At 35.5% G+C, this 20,646-nt stretch overlaps 1 protein-coding gene across 20 annotated transcripts in view; it reads right to left on the reverse strand.

Moving 5' to 3' along the window:
* Robo2 (roundabout guidance receptor 2) overlaps positions 1-20,646 on the reverse strand; it is a 1,547,722-nt gene that overhangs the window by 55,640 nt on the left and 1,471,436 nt on the right. For all 20 annotated transcript variants that reach the window (XM_036203250.1, XM_036203243.1, XM_036203256.1 and 17 more), the window contains 3 exons: positions 15,467-15,698; positions 11,227-11,351; positions 8,982-9,153 (listed from right to left, as the gene is read on the reverse strand). In XM_036203250.1, coding sequence (XP_036059143.1) covers positions 8,982-9,153; positions 11,227-11,351; positions 15,467-15,698 — 529 coding nt within the window. The remainder of the gene's footprint in view (positions 1-8,981; positions 9,154-11,226; positions 11,352-15,466; positions 15,699-20,646) is intronic.

Consider the following 20,646-nt stretch of genomic DNA (forward strand, 5'->3'; position numbering starts at 1 on the left):
AATTTTAGACTTCTGAAAATCAATTAAGCAAACCTCAATGCATACTTAATAGTTTGTAGCCTTGAAGAATCATAATGACATTGGACAACAAAGATTTAAGATGTATTTAAAAGATTAAAAAACATAGAAAATGAGAATCATGTGACTCTAATGTCAATATCACTTCTAGTCAGCATTTTATTAAAGACATTTGAAAGGTAAATTGCAAGCAAAATGTAAAAGGGGTGGTCCAGTAGACCACATCATAGGAATGCTTTTCATTGCTTTAGTGAATACAGCACTGTTGTAAGTTAGAGAGAGCATGGCCTTTGATCTCCTGAATAGGTACACTCTCTCTACCACTACCACTTATTAGATAGTAAATTCTAGGCTTGTGTCACGAACTCAATCTGTTTGCCCCTGATTCAGATTGTTGACAATGTTACTGTCTTTTTCATGTATTTTGGATTCATTGTAGTGAGCCTTCCTTCCCTCCTTCATTCTTCCCTCCCTCCTCTTCCCTCCCCCCTTCTCCCCTCCTTCCCTCCCTCCCTTCCTTCTTTTTTTTGATAATGTTGTCTTTAATAATTTAAAATGCAGTTTCATATTCAACTCTTAGACCAGCAATTTTTAAAGGAGTCTTCCTTCTCTTAGAGACGTGTCAAATCTCGAGATATCTGGGGTTGTCTTAATTGTCTTAATTTCTAACCTGAGTTAGAAAATGGGAGTGTTGCTGGTATCTAGCAAGTGGAAACCATTCACCGTACAACCTCCCATGCATAGAACCATTACCAATCAAAGTATGGTCAAAAACTCAAAAGTGCAGAAATTGAGACATTTGCTAGAATGAAAACACAAGAGCCTCTGGGATGCTTCTAAAGAAGGTAAGAGATCTCAACCTTGTCCCATGTGATGTAAAGCGATACATTAAGGAATATGGCATAGCATATGTAAGATGAAATAAAACCATTCCTCCCCCACCAAAAAAAGAGTTACATTAAGAGTCTTTCAGTGGTCTTTTAGACTTGACAGGTGAACTGATTAGGTTTGGGAATCCTGGAAAGGTCAAGGACCCATTATCAGCCCTGCTTATCTTTGCTTCCAGGACAGAAAATTAACACACACTCCTGAGCTTTCTCTGCCATCCAGTGACTGAATACGAGCCAATGGTCTGTAGACAGGAATGACTCTATTTTCTTTGGCACTACCCCTCAACGCTCTGTGACAGGTCTCAATCCTCTTTCTATTTCTTGTGTATCAGAAACCAGTATGTATTGGAGGGTGTCATGTCTTTAAAAGACAGAAAAGCTCTTGCTTGGAAGAATAGACATTGCTGAATGACTATGTAATAGAAAGCCCAGGCACCGTTCTAACCCTTATTAAACTGGGCTATGAGTAAGATACAAAACATTTTTTATTAAATAAACCAAACTGCAGGTGTATATATTATATTATATATAATTATAATATATTATATATATTATAACTGCTAGAATTTTCTTATGCACACACACACACACACAAACATATATGAACACACACACATTACTGAAAAGTATTTTGTGCTTTTTCAGGTTTAAAATAATTTGTTCAATAAATCTTTCTTGTCTGAAATATATGCACCTTTAGATATTATATGTATAAAAGTAAAAAACTGTATTTTGTTTACATATTTTCAATATGTTATCCAGTAACTCTTTTCACTACCAGTAGTTACTAAAAGGCCTCACAACATAAAATAAGCAAACAACAACAACAACAACAAACCTGAAAACACTGATTGATCATAGAGCAAAGAGTAAGAGAACATTGGCATTATTTTAATGTGAGTTCGTAAAATGTTTTATTTAATATTGCACAACATTTTTGTGAGCCATGGTGTATTATTTCTTCTTATGCTTATAATTTTTGCAACAATGTTGCCAATTGTCCTGAAAAGAACACAGACAAGGGTGGTGTGACCCACCATGCTCTATTATTCTTGCAGACAAAAAAAAGATGTAATGAAATGTAGTATCTTCCTCCCATTGGAGAGTAATGAAGAACAAAAGCAATTTGTTGGAAAAAAAATTAATTAGACACATCAGATTCAATTGTTCCTATTTCTGTGAAAGTTTGTAGTTGTACTGAAGATCATCAACTCCCTAGGTTAGATTATGAAATATGAATAATTTTAAAAATACTTCTCTTTTTAAGAAGATTATTGTTATTTGATATACTGTTTGGTATGGATAAATTTCTTTCATGCTTTTGTCTGTTGGCTTTACTCCACAGTTTCATGTGAAACCCACTTTCACATAGAAAATTATTTTTAAAATAACCCTCAAATTTCAATCTGGGTAAGATTATATATCCTATTTCACCGTATTTAAATCATTGGTTTCTTCACAACATTGACATAGAATAATTGAAACTTTACACAGCCTGACATAACAGCAATATAAAATTATGAACCATAAACTGCATCAAATGCCAAGGCATGACTTAATGAGCACAGGGGAAAGCAGGTGAGCGTGAGTCACTTTTCATGCCATTTCTGGTATGGACTATACAATAGGGGAAGCATAGATTGAAACAGAAAAGGAGATTAGCCATCATTAAGTCACTATTCACCTGAGAAGTCACCGTTGTGTACAAAGCCTTATCAGACAAGATGTGAAGCTTGATATGGAAGGATAATTAAAGAAACAATTAGGAAGTGTCTCAGGACAGCAGTAGATATTAAAAAGAAAGGGATCTCTGGAGGACACTTCTTTTCTGGGTCGAACTGGACTTACACATGGAATGTCCTCATTTCCGTTTCTACAGTGCTGTGTTTGTGATTACCTTTTAAGCATAGCATATTCAAATTATCTGGATAGGATACAGGAAGGCATTGATTTCATTGTTTTGTTGCTAGAAAAATTTGAACACTTGTGTGATATACTAAGATGGGTTGATAGGTGCTCAAAATCCAGTTAGAGACTCAGTCTTCTAGAAATAATACAGTTTGGTAAAACTTTGCAATTTATTTAAAATCATCGCAATGAAATCCATTATGTTGCCACAATATCATTGCACTGAGAACTGTGCTTGTCACAGTATAGCATTGATTGCTTGTTCCAAAAGAATCAGCTCCCCAAAATACTGTGAGACATAAAACCACCAGGAAAAGAGAAGTAAACATCCATTGCTTTAAGAAATATTTTATTTACTGACTATAATAGAAAAACAAGATACAAGAGGGAAATGCAGTTACTTGGCAATCTTACTTATCTTCAGTAAGAGAAACTGCATTCAGTAAATCTAGTTCATATGTGTTTCCTTTTTAGGAGTTTTCAGGGATAACTATCCTTTTGGTGTCTTCTAAAGCAAAGTATTCTCCTCAGTCAACAATAATGCATTAGAATTAAAATATACAGTGAGCAGAGATATGCTTATGTATAGTTTTGCTTTATTTTGTCTGCTTTGAGACAGAGTCTGCACTTGTGGTTCCAGCTGGCCTTGAGTTCATGGTGCTAGCCTCAAACTCTTTACTATTTTCTTCAGCCTCCCTGACACTGAGACTGCAGACTACAAGTATGTGGTACAACACCTGGATCCTCAAAGTCTTAAAGAAAAAAAAAAAACGAAGTAAAAGCTTATATGTAAATACTTTAAATAAAATGTGTATATGTGCATATACATCTATGTGAATATATTTAAATCATTTTTAAGAACACCTATATTTCTGCCTTATTCCAATTTATTTCAGAAAAATCTCAGAAGGGTAAGTTTGTAGGTTTCCCTCAGGTTAAGGAATTAATTCAGTCTGAACAACTAATTAAGAAGGGAAAGGCAATTTAGAGAAAAGGTAATACTTTAACTTTTTTCTTCAATGCTATTCATTTAGCAAACAAAGAAAAGTTGGGAAGTCTAAAACATTTAACATTATGACCAAATATAAAGTCTGTCTCTATGCAGGAGAATAAATTGGTGATATCCTGTCTGCATATCATTTTATCATATTGGAAAATAGAGACAAAACGAAGCTTTATGAACTTTGGATGGATATTTTTGGTATATGTATACTATTTTGTAATTTATTATCACTATGATGCCAAGAAGAGTGAAAAGAAGGGTTTAATGACAAGAGCTATAGGGGAGAAATCTTTATTGATGAACTGTTGCTTCCTTTAGTGAGATCCTCAAGCCATGCAGTGTAAGCAAGTTAGTGCTGCACTGATAAACCCCAATGTCATTTATATTATATGACAGTGTTCATAGCTTAAGGATGCTTGAATGATAGAAAACTTAAGGGAAATCCACAACTACAGGGAGTCATTTGATGGTAATGTTGGCTAAGTAACAAGCAATCACCCCTAGTATCCTAGGGTGAACACTCAACTTTGCATTGAGGACTAATGCAAAGATGTGGTATGAAGCAAAGGATGAAAGATAAGAGAGGAGAGAGTGTCCACCTAATTAATACCCAGTTCAGAGAAGTGAGTTCTTGATATTTTAGTTCTATTCAGTTAGGGGCACCACAAAGACATACTAATATTTTTATTGAAATTTAGCAATGGCCTTACCTTAGATTAAACATCAAACTGAGGTTGTAGTCCAGGAAAAAGGACAAAACCAAAAACCTCCTATACAAACACCATGAAAAGGAGTAAGACATGGCAAATTCAAGATAAAAATCCAGTAGGCCTACTTTGTAGGACAAACACAAACATTCTTTCCCTGACCACAAGCCTTTGTAATATGTCATCGCAAAGTCTGGTATCCAGCAAAATATAGCCAGCCATATAAAGATAGACAAGCAGATTAAAAAACAAAACAAAACAAAACAAAGAACAGTCAACACAATATGAACAAAGTACAAGAAAAGGAAAGCAATTAGTGGAAGTAGACCATTCAACAACACAGGTTTTGGAATCAGAAAAAAAAATTGTATATATAGTATTTTAAATACATTTATTGCATTTATATGTTTGTATCTTTTACTTAGTGTGTAGCTGGGATACACTCATATCATACACATATATGAAAGTTAGAGAACAGCTTGTGTTTTGGTTCTCTCCATTAGGTGAGTCTCAGGGTTATTATGCAGGTTATTATGTTTGGCAGCAAGGACTTTTATCTGCTGAGCCATTTCTACCTTCCTGAGAAATGAATTTGAAGGTAGGAACCGCAATAAAAAACAATACATAATCCACACAGAGATATAGAACTTAACATAAAGGGTTGAAATATACTGCAAACACTTAAAAGACAACCTGATATTAGTATTTAATGACAAAGTATGTTTCAGAGCAAAAAATCTCACAGTGAAATGTAAGGAACATCTGATGATGGCTGTGAAATAAGCTCACCAGCAGGATGTAGGTCTTAAAATATAATCACCCAGTAGCAGATAGATGAAACCAAAGATGCAGTTTAAGGGATGGGATGGCTCCTTACAGACTGAGGGATGGGATGGCTCCTTTCAGACTGAGGGATGGGATGGCTCCTTTCAGACTGAGGGATGGGATGGCTCCTTAACTGGGGATGGGATGGCTCCTTACAGACTGAGGGATGGGATGGCTCCTTACAGACTGAGGGATGGGATGGCTCCTTACAGACTGAGGGATGGGATGGCTTCTTATAGACTGAGGGATGGGATGGCTCCTTACAGACTGAGGGATGGGATGGCTCCTTACAGACTGAGGGATGGGATGGCTCCTTTCAGACTGAGGGATGGGATGGCTCCTTATAGACTGAGGGATGGGATGGCTCCTTACAGACTGAGGGATGGGATGGCTCCTTACAGACTGAGGGATGGGATGGCTCCTTACAGACTGAGGGATGGGATGGCTCCTTACAGACTGAGGGATGGGATGGCTCCTTACAGACAGAGGGATGGGATGGCTCCTTACAGACTGAGGGATGGGATGGCTCCATAAAGACTGAGAAAACCCTTACAGATTAAGGGATGGGGAGATGGCTCCTTACAGACTTCAGGCTATGGAGATAGATGGCTCCTTATAGACTAATGACTGGGGAGATGGCTCCTTATAGACTGAGGGCTATGGAGATGGCTCCTTAAAGATTAAGGGATGGGGAGATGGTTCCTTACAGGCTGATGTATAAAGAGATGGCTCCATAAAGATTGAAAGATGGGGAGATGGCTCTTTACACACTGAGGAATGGAGAGATGGTTCCTTACAGACTGAGGGCTGGGGAGCTGGTTCCTTACAAACTGAGGGCTGGGAGATGGTTCCTTACAGACAGGGATGTGGAGATGCTTCCTTACAGATTGAGGGATGGAGAACTGGTTCTACAGTTAATGATCTTACTGCAAAGAGAGAAAATTGGAGTTCAGATCCTGGGAACCAATATAAATGTCAGGTGAACATGGAAAACCCTCTGTAATTCTAGCACAAAGAAGGTGCAGACAGGGTAGCCCCAGAAACTATCCTTATCATACTGACATATTCTGGATATGATTGAAAGATCATACTTCAAAGAATAAGACAGAAGAGTCATTAAGAATTTTGAACATCAGTCTCAGGACTACACACACAGACCTGTACAAACACACATATACATACCACATACACTTATCTATAAAGAAGAAAAGACCAAAAAAAGTAAAAGGAAAGAGTTCTAAACTTAAAAGGAGATGTATAATTGCATAATTATCACCTATTTCTAGATTCATTTTTTGCTTGGCATTTGTAGAAGAGAATCTTATTTATAATTTCATATGCACAAACCACCACTCACTAAAATTAAATGTCCACAATTCCTCTTGGCATGGATATCATTGCTAAGTTAAATAATTAAGGAAGAGACAACATGAGTACTATCAAAACTACCAAAGAATAAATATAGAGAAGGAAGGAAGGAAGACTTCCCACCAACTTTGTAAAGCTATTCCTCCTCATCCCAAAACCTGACCAAGAGATAAAAAAGATATGAGAAAGAAAAGAATAACCAATCAGGATCCTTCATGAACATAAATTCAAAACTCTTTACCACATGATACTAAGCTAAATCCAGACAGACCCACAGAGAATAGTAATGACCAAGTAGAATGCACAACCAACAATGAAAAGATGATTTACTTCTTGAAACTATTCAGTAGAACCTAGCATGTCAACAAAAACAACAAAACAGAGAAAGAAAATTTAAGGTTAAGTTCACATATAATACAAATCAATAAGAAAAACAGATTCCAAACAACAAGTCGAACAATTCAACAACAGTGTGAAACCCATATCAAACCCTCAGGAAGTACATCACCAAAACATATAAAAGATCACACACTGAAAACTACAAAATACTGTTGCAAAGTAGTAAATAAGATTTCTATAATGAAATAATCTTATTTCTATAATGAAAACATGTATTATGTTCCTGGGAAGGACTCACTGTTATCTTTACTCAATTTGACAAATAGATTCACTGCCTTTTCAATTGCAATTCCTTGATACTTTTGTACAAACTGACAATCTGATTTGAAAAGTATGTGGAAAGCGAAAATAGCCACAACAATTTTATAGAAGAAAATGATGGCATTTTCACATTACCCAATTTTAAAGACCACTGTAAGGCACAGTAATGAAATCAGTGTAGTTTGGCACATAACAAAATACAGACATTAGGAACCCTGAAAGGGATTCACATACATTTATTTTATTAGGAGAGGGCGCAACAGATGCTCAGCAATTCAATTTGGTAAATTTATAGATTATGTACATCTCAGCCTTTCAACTTCATGCAATTACTTGAAGATGAGTTATAGACCTAGGTATAAAAGCCAAAATTATAAAGCTTCCAGAATAAATTTAAAGTGTCCTTCCTGTAGATATAGCACAATTTCTCCTAAAACAATATATATATGTAAAATTATTAAATTGTATTTCATTAAAATTTAACACTTACTTATCAAAAGACACTATTAAAATAAAGAGAGACCTCATGGACTAGAAGAAAAGTCTCTCTTGCCCCACCCTCCTGTGTGTATGTGTATGGGGGGATGAACAAAAACTTCATGCAATATGCAAAAGGATAAGAAATTAGCATAGGTAAAGTTGTTTTACATCATTAGCATGCAAGAAATTTGAATCTAAAATCATAAAGATGCACAGTTTCCATCCACTGGAATGCCTCCTGTTACAGACTAGCAATACCAAATGGTCATCACCTAATGCAAAGAAACTGGAAGTCCTTTTTCCAGTTTCTAGGAATCTTAAATTTACAATTTGCAAATTGTTTAGAAGCTTTAAGTAATGTTAAAAATACAGAATCCTATCATCTGTAAATTCTACCTCCAAGAATTTCTTCAAAGAAATGCAGGCATGTGTTCTTGCAAAGGCTTAAGGGAGAATGCACATTCTCTATAGAGAAAATTGGGTAAACAAAACAGAGCATATTCATAGGATTCAACACCATTCAATAACCAAACATTTAAACTGTGCTAAAAGATGTGAAAGAATCTTAGAAAGTTTTGCTTGAGTCAAAAGGCCGAAACAAAATTACCATGTTCTAGATAATTCCATTCATACACTTTTCAAGAACAGATAAACTTCACCAACAGTAAAAAGGAACACTTTTATTAAATTATGTAAATAGATTTAGCATAAATTTCTTCTCTCATATGCTTTATCAAGTTCTTTTGGGTTGCTTCTCATTTGGACATATTCTAGCTCAGTTGAGGCATATAGCTTATACTTTCCAGTGATGACCTTATTTTTCTATATTTTCATTGAACCACAATTATTAGTAGATCTATTGAATACCAATAATTTTCTAACCATGTAGCCAACTTTTAATAATAAAACTCAATGGTTATAGCTATTAGATATAGGACACATATACAATTATTTGTGTGAAATTTTTGCAAGAACTGTCAATTTACCTACTTGCCTGGATACCCGCACAGGGTGTACTATATGGGTCTCTCAAAATAAATGGCCATGGTCAAGATGAACACTCAAAAACACAGTCTACCTTGCTGTCCATGGAGAGATACTGAAGTCCAGACTGTTACTCACCAATTATTATTGGCTGTGGTTCACTTTTTACTCCAATCCCTGCACTTGTGCTAGCAGCCACTTCTACCCGGTATTGAATTCCAGGGAATAAGCCACCTATTACCACAGAACGGATGGCTGCATCCACAGTTTTGTTAATATGGAATCGTGTCTCATTTCCCAGACACCAGATCTATAGAAAAGGGAGAGGAAAAAGAGGTAGTATGATGTCTCCATTCTGGCAATTCAACTCTTATAACTGAATACATTCACAAAACAGACTAATCTATTTTGTAGTTATATAAAATTGTTTATAAGTGACATTTACAGCCATCCCTTGTGCTTTATGTATATTCATGTGCATTTGAGGGTGAGCAACTTGGCAAGCTGAAACTCTGTCATGTTTCCTTACGTCTCACTGTTGTCCTGTGAGTTTACACTGAGCAATTTAGAAGGCACGGTGACGCTTTTGAAATAACAGGTAAGCAATGGGCATTTTAAATTTGATATTTGTGTACATAAAACCTCATTGTTTTCTCTGCTTAATTTATTAAAAAATATTTTATACATAATCCAATATAAATTTGGTGACTGTCTATTATTGTGTTATGTCAATGAAATATAAGTATACAGCTGAATAATTCATATTCCATTTAATAAAATATCACTTTAGGAAGTAGTTAACAGGATTAATTGATCTCAGTTAAAGGAATTGATCAAAATGAAATTAAAGTCAATATATACAAAGATATCAATAAATCTTAGTGTTGATCAAAATATATCTGCACATTACACATTCATGAAACAAAATGCCAAGAAGGGTTCAGACACAAATGTTGAAGCAGCTGGGTTGTTATTTCAAAATAAATTTAACTCTATGGCATGTTTTCACTGGAGATACAGAAATTGTTACTTTAAAATGGTTATGAAAGTTCTCAAGTATCTACATTTATTTTCTTATTATATAATATTTCATAACAAAATGCACATGCATGTGTATGAATGCATAACATTTGTTTCTGAAACAGGAAAGCTCTTGGAACATTTTTAGCAAGAGAAATCCTGTGAATGGTATATTTCATTTGAGTAAGATACCTTTTTTGGTGGTGGAGGTGTACTTATCCCTTATCTGAATGCATACCATTCTACCTAAATATGATAAATACACAATAGGTGAGAAATATCATGCTATAACCTATTATTGCTATGTGATTAAGCTTAAATTTAGAGTTTTTAGTCTTGGATGGCATAAAAACAAATTTTTAGCTTCATTCACAAACATGTAAGGAGTGCTTAACTTTGTAATATTAACACTGTCAGTCACACTGTATGACTTTAGAATTGACAATTTTGTTACTATAAGTACATTTATCCTTCTTAAGCATGCTTGCTTAAAATATGATGGGGTGATTAAACAAAAATATCTAATTAGCATATCCATTTGCTTCAGCAAGTTGAACAGTAATGTGACAAAGGTTTATTTTTTTTAATATCTTTTAGGAATAAAATTCCATCTGCATAGTTCATCACAAAGTTATTCTGCCGATTTTTTCCATATCAGCAATGAATTTCTGAAGTAAGGTGGAATCTCTAATTACTGATATTTGCTCTACCTAGCATGCTACTTTCCAAATCCTAGAAATATATACAAATATCAAAAAAAACATTGTTTTGAAAAAAAATTGAATGAAAAAATAAATTCCAAAGTTTAAAATATAATCACATAATGATTTAGCCAAATTTATTATAAAAAGTTAGACACACTTAGTGTCTTAAATATCAGTGATAGTCAAGGAACAACAGGAATGTAATTTTTTTTAGATTCCATGAATTCAAATATGAGATAATTATTTCTTGCTATGCTGTCAAAAATTTATTTCAGTGGTCATCCCAAGGTAAACTTCAATGTGAGTTGGTATGGCAGTCCTGTTCCCTCCCCATCCATTTGAACTTTCCTAGTCCTCAGTTCATCTCTCCTTGATAATTCAGGTGATCTTGGTTTCAGTATAATCTTTACTTCTACCTCAAGCTCCTCCTTCCATCATTCCTGAATCCCATTATACTGAACGCCATTCCAATCTCCATTGTCCAGCTGAGTTCTAGTCTCCAACCTTGATGCCAGGTTCTCATTCCCTATGCTTTCTTGCCCTTTCCTATCACACATCTCACTGTCCAGCTGAGCCTTCAGAGCTAGGCTCTATTGAAGTAGTACTCAGATCTCTGGGGGTAGCTTGTCTGTGGACCTCCTTTTGTTAGCCTGGCTTACCTTATATTCCTGAATAATTCCGTTCTGGTGGTCTGGGGGTGGAGGATCCCAGGACACACTGATGCTTGTGCTGTTCTGGCTTCCTACGGTCAGCACAGTCACAGACTGGGGAGGGGCACTGGGGGCTGCAGAGGAAGTAGACTGAATGTAAACAGCAAGTTCTGGTATGCATATGCTGACAACACATGGAAGCAAAGACAAGACCTTTAAGATTCTATGTTGCAGAGAAACCTCGGGTGACTGTCCAGGCAGCTGACTGTTTCTGTCATAACTCACATTTTTTGGAAGTCGCTTATTTGCACTTCCTGTTTTACTAGGTAATATTATTTCCTTCCTTGGGTGTTTGAGTTGAAGATGAGATAGTTGTAGTTATAGTTTTCCTTGTCAAGAAATTCAGAAAAGAAGCTCACTAAGAGGTGTTAAGTGTGGAAGTTTGTAAGACATCATGAGATAGTTTTCTGTTGGTAATACAAGTTAGGATAGGAAGTGAATTAGGTAAATTTTGGACTCACCAAGATAGGATAGATAATGGAATATTTTCTCTGAATTTGTCAAACACAAATGGAGTAGACATTGTTGATATATTTATTGCTTGTATATATTGTATATGGTTATGTATTTATTGTGTATAGTTTTTCTTATATTACTTTATTTTTTATTATTTTTCTATTTTTTATTAGACGAAAGAAGGGGAAATGTTGTGATACTTTATTTGTGCTTTAATAAATAAAGCTTGCCTAATAAGTAAATAAAGCCATTATAAATAAATACAAAAGTCATGCCATGTTAGCACACACCTTTAATCCTATCACTTAGCAGATAGGGATCTGTCTGGATCTCTGTGAGTTCGAAGCCACACTGGAAACAGAGCCAGGTGTAGTGGCACATGCCTTAAATTCCAACACTAGTCAACCATGGAGGTATGGAGGTCTGTACAGACAGACAGGAAGTGACAGAGCTGGGCAGGAAGAGGAAGTGACATAGCTGGACAGAGAGAGCAAATCAGATGGCAGAACAGCAAGGCGTATAGGCATGGGAAGACAGGAAGTATCTCACATTTGTTAGTTGCAGATTTGGTGAGTTAAGGTTAGCTGTGGCTTTACCTATTTCCCTGATCTCTCAGGTTTTCATTCCTATGTCTGGCTCTGTGTGGTTTTTTGTTTTGTTTTGTTTTGTTTTTGTTGTTGTTGTTTGTTTGTTTGTTTTATTTAATAAGACCATTTAGAAATTCATCTACAGTTCTGCCTTCTATTCACCCTGAATCTGCATAGAGTATTTGACAAGTGACAGCCTGTTGAAAATCAGGCTTTGAATTTAATGTGTATTTTAAAATGGTACAATCAGTAGGAGTGTTATACAGTCAATGACAAACTAAACCGCTATACTCAGGGTGTTTTTCTATGTTAGCTATGTGGTGTGCTGCTAGTTTCCAGCCTTTCCAAGGACCTCAGAAAGTCGAAACAACTCTTAGCTCAGTTTTGAGTAAGGGGGCCATATTGGAAGATTTTACTGAGGTCAACCTGTAAGTCAGAATTTAAAACCAGAATATTTTATTCTAAAAAGTTTGCATTCTTTTATCTTTAATGCTTTTTGTTTTGTTTTGCTTTGTTTTTGTTTGTTTGTTTTTTGTTTTATGGTTTTGTTTATTTGTTTTGTTTGTTTGTTTGTTTGTTTGTTTTGAGACAGGGTTTCTCTGTGTAGTTTTGGTGCCTGTGTGGGATCTCCCTCTGTAGACCAGGCTGGCCTCAAACTCACAGAGATTAACCTGGCTTTGCCTCCTGAGTGCTGGGATCAAAGGCGTGTGCCACCGCCGCCTGGCCTCTTTAATACTTTCTAATGGCTATGTTTCTAGAAGAATTCATAATAATACTTGAACCAAAAGTATTTTCAGATGATTTATCTCAAAATGCAAACAAGCATTATTTTCTAAAATGAAGGTTTTTTGGTATTGTTTGAGATAAGTAAAATAGAATGCAATTATAAATCTCACCAACAAAAACAATGCTTTTCTTTCCATACTGGGAAAATTAATTGACTAGTAGGAACTGTCTTATAATTTAAAATTTAAAACATATTTTATGTGGCAGGGTAAGAGACTCTGCTAATAAAATTGGAAATGGGCTCATGTTGGGTCAAACGTGAAATGGAGATTTTTTTTTTTTTTTTTGAGTTCTGAGAGTCATTTTCTTCCTTGATAGCTTCTTCTATAACTAATTACAACCATGCTGAGAAGCGATGAGTGAGAAGCAATTCCTGAATTTAGATTGCAGGGTCTCCCATTCAGGGATTCCCAGAGCTAGGAAACACTAATTGTGCAGAACTCAGCCATTTTCAGCAAACCTCTCAATTTAACTCAATAGTAGAAAGAGAAACATTGGAGCATTTAGAGAATGCTAAAAATCTGCCTAGAGATTTGAAACAAAGAATTGTGGACCACTAAAAGATTTCTTTAAAACTATCCATGCCTCATAGAGCCACAATTTACACTCCTTACAAATATCCTTAAATACCTTTCACAGGCCAGCTAAGGTGTCCCATATTTGGTAAATTTGTCATGGCCAATTTCAATGGCATGACATATTTGCATTTGGAGAGACAGCTGCTAATGGAGTTTGCTCCTGAATGTCCTTCTATGTGACAGTACTGCTCCAGAATGTGGCACAGTGACATAAATCTGACCACTTGTCTACCAGCCTTGCAGTTATTAAGTAAGTAGACTGCACTGGAAACTAACACTTGGAAGCCAGCTTTCCCTTCTTGTTGCTGGCTAGGCGAGAACTGCAGGCCTGCTCCCTGACAGCTCAATTACTCTGCTACTCTACTCGCCTTCCTGCAGATTTGACAGAACTCGAATCGCTGCTCATTGCTCCCAGACTTAGTCCAGCTGAGTCCATTTGTTACATTTACCAGGCCCCAGAAAACTGAGATAAATGTAGACTGAATGCTGACAAATGCGTAATCCACAGGAAAAGTCCACTGCAGTGGAAGTGATTTTTGGAACAAGACTTAAAGTTATCCTAAATTATAATTACTTGTGCCATTCACTGGTGGGACAATTTTTTAGCATACATCAAGTAACAGACTAAAAAATATTAATAATGTTAGTATTTTCTTGTTTTTATATTTACTGAAAGTAGTATGGTTTCAAGTATATTCAATTTTGTCCATGTTGACGGATTGATCTCACTGCATATCAATGTGAAGTTAATATTTTTGTTTTGTATTATATTATAGGAAATGTGTGACTTAAAAGCTGTTTGGTTGAACATGGACATCTGCCTGTTAGTATTTGTAGTTTGTTTTCAAAAGGCTGTTTCTTGTATCATTTGACACAAACCATTTTTAGAATAAAGACTTTTATAGGAAGTGTGCCCACAAAGTCCATATACAAGCTGAATTGCAGTGTGGGGCTCAGAGTATCCTTGTATTCTCGCTTTTTTACTCTAAGGGCAACATGTATTAAAAGCCTTTCATTTACTGAAAGTAAAAAGACTGGCTAAAATCTACATTCATCTCAGGGTCACCAAGGGTTGACTTTAAAGTATCTGTGAGTAAAAAAAAAAATGTCCCAAATATGGGGAAAGGGGATGAAACTCTTCTAGAGAAGTTGGCTACAGCAAGTGTGCAAATGGCATTCCAAAGGAGAAGTCATGGCAGTCCCTACAAAGAAAAAGAACTGATAGATGTCAGGCTTGGCTATATCCCCAAACAGTGGTCACCTCAAATAATTTCTGTGTACTTGAGTGTCTTACAGAATGCAAATGAGCTAAATGAGCTAGAGATCCTCATTAAAATACAGAAATATGATCAGTTCAAATGTACTGAAACAAGGTTTAGGCCAAAAGTGTAAGGAAAGTTTACATTCTGATTTTTTTCTTCTTTTTCTTTATTTCCCTTTGCTCTTCTTGTCAGATATACATTCTTCTGACTACACACACACACACACACACACACACACACACACACACAACACACATGCTCATACACCTCACACACACCTTACATACATATCTCACTTACATGTGTTTCCACCTTTCCACATATGTGTGTGTGTGTGTGTGTGTATGTGTGTATTTATTATATATATTTTTCTTATATTCTCAGAATATAAGGAGAAAATTATCCTCCCTAGATTCAACTCTTAGATAATCATTTTCTGGTCTTCCAATGAATAAAAGTAAGAAATATATAGAAAATTGCTTAAATAAAATTTTTGTTTATATTAGAAACCTTTACTGACCTTCCTCAGTAGTACGGACCGTTTTTGATTCACTGTCCATTCCTTGGAACTCATTAAAATATGGTCTGACTTTAATTTCGTAAGTCACTCCCTTTTTCAGATTTGCTAGGACAGCACTCCTCTCAGTGGGGACTTTGGCATCTAGATTTTGCCATGCAGTTGAAGCTTGTAGGCCAGAAGTCTGACGATACATCACTCTGTAGCCCTGAATAAACTGGGGTTGCCGATCCACCTGAAAAACAGCATAGGATAATTGATGGAAAAAGGGATGAAGTCACTCAGGAATTTGCCCTTCTTTGCCTCATAATAGCCACCTGATTGATGCTAGGGCCTTCTCCTTCATTTCCCTTCCTCTAATAATATCCTTCAATTGCAAGTACACATTGTTGTTTTAAAATCTTTATTAAGTGATGAGTAGACCAATTGTCTCCTTGTCTGAAAATATCTCTCACTATCTAAGCTAGCCACACAGGCTCTACCAACGTCACAGCTTATTAAGTTTCATTTCTCACTTGCTTTCTATTTTCCTGTATTCAACAACTCCTATTTTCCTGGTTTTCATAAGTAATATGCCATTTGTTAACATCAATTCATTAATATCTTCTCATCTATAACCTTTGTTCTTGTTTTTACTGATAGGTGCCAAGAAGTTTGCTGACTTCTGAGTGTGAAAATGGACAATGAAGGAGGATCCTTATTTTTTTTTACAGTCCACGTGGAATGAGGGCACTTGGTAATAATGATTCAAATAATTTTAAAGTTGCCATAACCAATAACCATAAGCAAAGGCTCTGAATGAGGAAGCAGAGTTAGCAGGCAGATAATCTGAATGAAGAGTGGAGGTCACCCAAGCGATAAAGCAAACGACAAGAATGCTTACCCCCCTGTGTCTGGATAAGCTGCAGGAGAAATTGAGGCTATGACCCCGTCATGTTTAAAGTATATGATCACTTGTCCCTGTTAACAGTATCTAACTCTAGGTATATCATTTTAGCATCCTTTTCCTCTTCTAATGGTCTACAGGTTTTGAAAGCTTCTAGTCTCTCCCTATATTAAATAGCAGCTTTTTTTTTTTAAACTAGAAGTCTGAGATTTTGAATGTGACTATCAAAATCTTCTTTTTACTTTATGACACCTGGGTGAAGCCTCAGTTGGAAAACTGCTAGCCTTCCGAGCTTGAAAACCCAGAGTTATGTCTAGAACCCACATTAACACAAGTACAAGAAAAGCCAAGTTTTGCTGATGCAGTCTTAGCTTTGGAGAGAGGAAACGGTGAGCTCATTGGCCAACCAGCATAGCCCATTTGGCAAATTCCAGAGCACTGACAGATACTAAGTTGTGCTAAGAATAGTGCCCTATGGATATCAACTGCTGCATAGGCTTTCCCACATTCCCTCTCTCTAAAAATCCCAAAGGCTGTTTTTTTTTTTCTTTTTTTCTTTTGAAGAGAAACATTTACAAATGTTTATTAGTTCTTCAAGAGTGTCATCCTACATGTTTTGATTATATTCATACCTGCCCCAACTCTTCTTGGATTCACATCCCTTCCCTTCCTACCCAACACGATATACTTTTCTATTTTTAAATCCTTCGAGACAAACTTGTGCTGCCCAAGTATGTACCAGAGTGGTCAATTTATCAATGGCTACCTACATACACTCATATAGAAAATTCTTCCTCTTTCCCAGCTTCTAGGAATTGCCAATAACCCCATGGTTTGGGGTGTGATTGTGTGCCCAATTCCTATCTACATGCTGGGATTTGTTTTGACTTGGGTTTTCACAGGATTGTTACAAGCTGTCTCAACTGCTGCTCTTCTTAGAGGTTTTATGGTTGCCTCAGTCAGAGGGAGAAATACCTTTTAGGTTTTAACAATAATAACAAAAAAATATGTTAAATCATTTTACTAGTTTACCTTGCTTCATAAATGAACAATTTGAACATAAACTACTGTAGATGCTTCTCCAATCAATACCCCAAGTTACAGCTTGGTAGCCATAGGCTCAGAAATGCAAAGTCAGCCATATCACTATGAAAGTACAAAGATTAGTGAACAAGAAATGAAATGACCTCATTTTAAGACAGCCAAGGAGAAATAAAATAAGAATATGGGTTTTTACTAGGGCTTAAAAATTCAATTGTCAGCATGGTATAAACAAAAGTGTTTTCTTATATATATTAACTTCTAATCTTTATTGTTTAGTTATAGTATGACACATTTTTGAGAGAAAGAAATGGATAAATAACAGATCACATCATTGTTTCCACAAAGTAAAAAAAAAAAAAAAATGCAAAATTTCAATTAAAACAGAATAAACAAAGGAATGTTTTCTCTTTAGAATGCTCTAGCTAGAATCTTTGAAAAATGTATGTGTTTCTTACAAGTAAACCTTCAGCTGATAAATGAGGCTCAAAAACTAGAAATTCCTTCTTTTGATTGACAGATTTTAACCCCTAAAGATTCTTTGGAAATAGAGTCACACTTTTATGAGGATATATCAAGAAAAATTAAGCTCAAGCCTAACGTGGAACCTCATGCATGAGCTTAGAATGCTCAGCCTTGCTACCAATTTGTGTTTGTAACAAACTGATGTAATTTTTGAAAGCAGAAGTTGTGCTAACATTAAAATTAGGCAACCGAGGAACAAAATTTAAATTCATGAGAACCAGAAAGAATTGTCTTTCATCAAAACTGCCAGAGTTTAAAAAAAAAAATCCTTGCTGTGTATGTTAAAACAACATTAAGCTTACGTTTTATAAACTTCTCTGAATTCCCTTTAAGTGAATTTATATACTGAAAGAAAGACATAACTCACAATAATAGCTTGTTAATACTGAAAGAAGCAAGCTGTGTTTTTAAGAAGAACATTAAACAGCTGTTTGGAGATGAAGGGAGTCTGTAAATCAGGGCAAATTGGTTTTATCCATGTTTGGATTTCATTAATTAAGTGTTTTAGGTACTTCATGAAGCTAATGTTTACTACACAGCATTGCTCTCTCACTCCAGTGAGCACTGCCATCAACCAGTGGATAGTAATGGTCTCCTTAATAACAAGAGTTTAACTTAATCTTGTGCAGTTGGGAGGCACTGGTAAGAGGGAGGGAAAATGTTATTACAGGTGAAAGCAAAAAGGGAAATGCTGAAAGTTGACCTTGAAAACTGATGACCATTGAGTGATTAGAGGCTCTAGCCCATTCACTGTAGCTCATAATGACAGGTGATTATTTCCATCCAAATTATGTCTTAGGCTTGCTACTAATTTTATTAGTAAACAGGTCAGTGTATGGATGCTCTGTTAGTATTTATTCTAATCAAAGTCTAGTCTCAGATTCTTGGGGTTTAAATCCCTAAGCTTAAAAAAAAAAAATAGCATTTGTGACAGATTATCAAAGCATTTGTGTTCAGGAGGAAGTAGAAAGACCTAGAGAACTCCAGTCTTGTGGCTGTGTCACCTGATTTGATTTCCACCTTTACCTGTTTAACTCTCCGAGTTTAAGAATGTTTACTTTCTTCAGATAGCACATGTCACGGGGTCAGGAAAGAGTGAAGTCATGAATGGAAGTGAATGGACCCTGGGGTCTGTGGAGATGAGCATTTACAGGGCATTTTTGTCAAAAAAAAAAAAAAAAGACATACTAAAAAAGAAGGAATCCACATTTTTACTGAACTGCCAAAAGTTATGTTCACTATATATACCTGAGAGAGAGAGAGAGAGAGAGAGAGAGAGAGAGAGAGAGAGAGAGAGAGAGAACAGAATCCTCCACCTGAACAGGAAATGCAAAAAAGAATTTTCTTTGGTCAGCCGGTTGCTAAATGCTCTAGCTTGTTTTAGTGGGGTTCTGGAAATAGACTTTGACAATCACTCTTTGCAGGCCAAGTACCATGGTGCTAAACAAGGGATCTCTAATTCTTCCTTTCCTTGAACCACAACACTACCACCATAAAATCATCCTTTTTCAAAGCATGTATTTTTTTTCTACTTCATCTGTAGAACAGTTTTAAAAATTAATTTCATCTACCCTTATTATATCACCAATCAATTTTAGCAAATGGTCCCTGCTAATTATTTGGCATTCACATTATTAGCCTTTGCTATAGCTTGGGAAGTGAATGGATTTTTCCAGCACAAAAGTCATGTACATTTTTTTATTGACACCTGAAGGCTGTTGTGAGCCACTTTAGATGGCCTTACCACTAAACAGGAACTAAAATATTCTTGTCCTCACAAACCAGCACACCTGACTGTAAAGTGCTGTAACTGCAATAACTTAAGTAAGCTATACAAACTCTGCGTTCTTTTATAAAAAATTGCTACTTGACTAAATAGTATTTAAATATTATTTCAATGGCTCCTGTTCTAACATATAATGCCTATACAGTGCCCAATCTAGATGTATATTAAATTAATGCTATGATATTTTTTGGTGTATAATATACTTAAACAACTCTTTGACTGAATTTTTTGTGAAATGTGTCACTTTTTTCAACTGGATTTGTTCCCCTACAATGGCACTCAAGGTCAGGGATACACTTTGTACTGAAAAATGGCCTTGAATTGGATTTGTTCAATGTAATTAATATTATTAGGGATCCCAAACAATTTTTATTTTGTTTTACATTCTCAAATAATTTTACTAAGTAATTAATAAAAATAAATATTTTTTTCTCAACCTGATTAGTTGAAAAAGTTAGTGTAAGGTATGATAAAATTGTTTCTAATGACCTGGAAGACAAGAGTGAAATAATAGTTTAATTTTTAAAACTTATTTAGTTAATTCCAAAACAATGAGCACAGTTGCGTACAGTTAAATATATCCTAAGTAGAAATTAAATAAATGAAAGTTGGAATCATAATGATGCATCACTGAATATCTACTAGAATGTTCAGTTTTGATGAACGGGAGAGAAACTGGAAAGCATTTGGAAGAGACCAGTACACCCTGACTTCACTAGCTAGAATATACGAACGTTTAGAAAATAGTCAGCAAGTTCACTAAAATGTTTAATGTCAAGTTAACACATTGTTCAAAAATCCTTAGAATATGCCAAAGGAAAGTGAACATGTCTGCATTAAAAACTGTCCACAAAGAGATGTGGAAACATTATTCATAGTAGCCAAAAAAGTGAAACATTTCTAAAGGTTCATTTCAAAAGTAAACCTATACTTATGCCAAGTATA

This window comes from Onychomys torridus, chromosome 12, assembly GCF_903995425.1.
Source record: "Onychomys torridus chromosome 12, mOncTor1.1, whole genome shotgun sequence".
Lineage (NCBI taxonomy): Eukaryota > Metazoa > Chordata > Mammalia > Rodentia > Cricetidae > Onychomys > Onychomys torridus.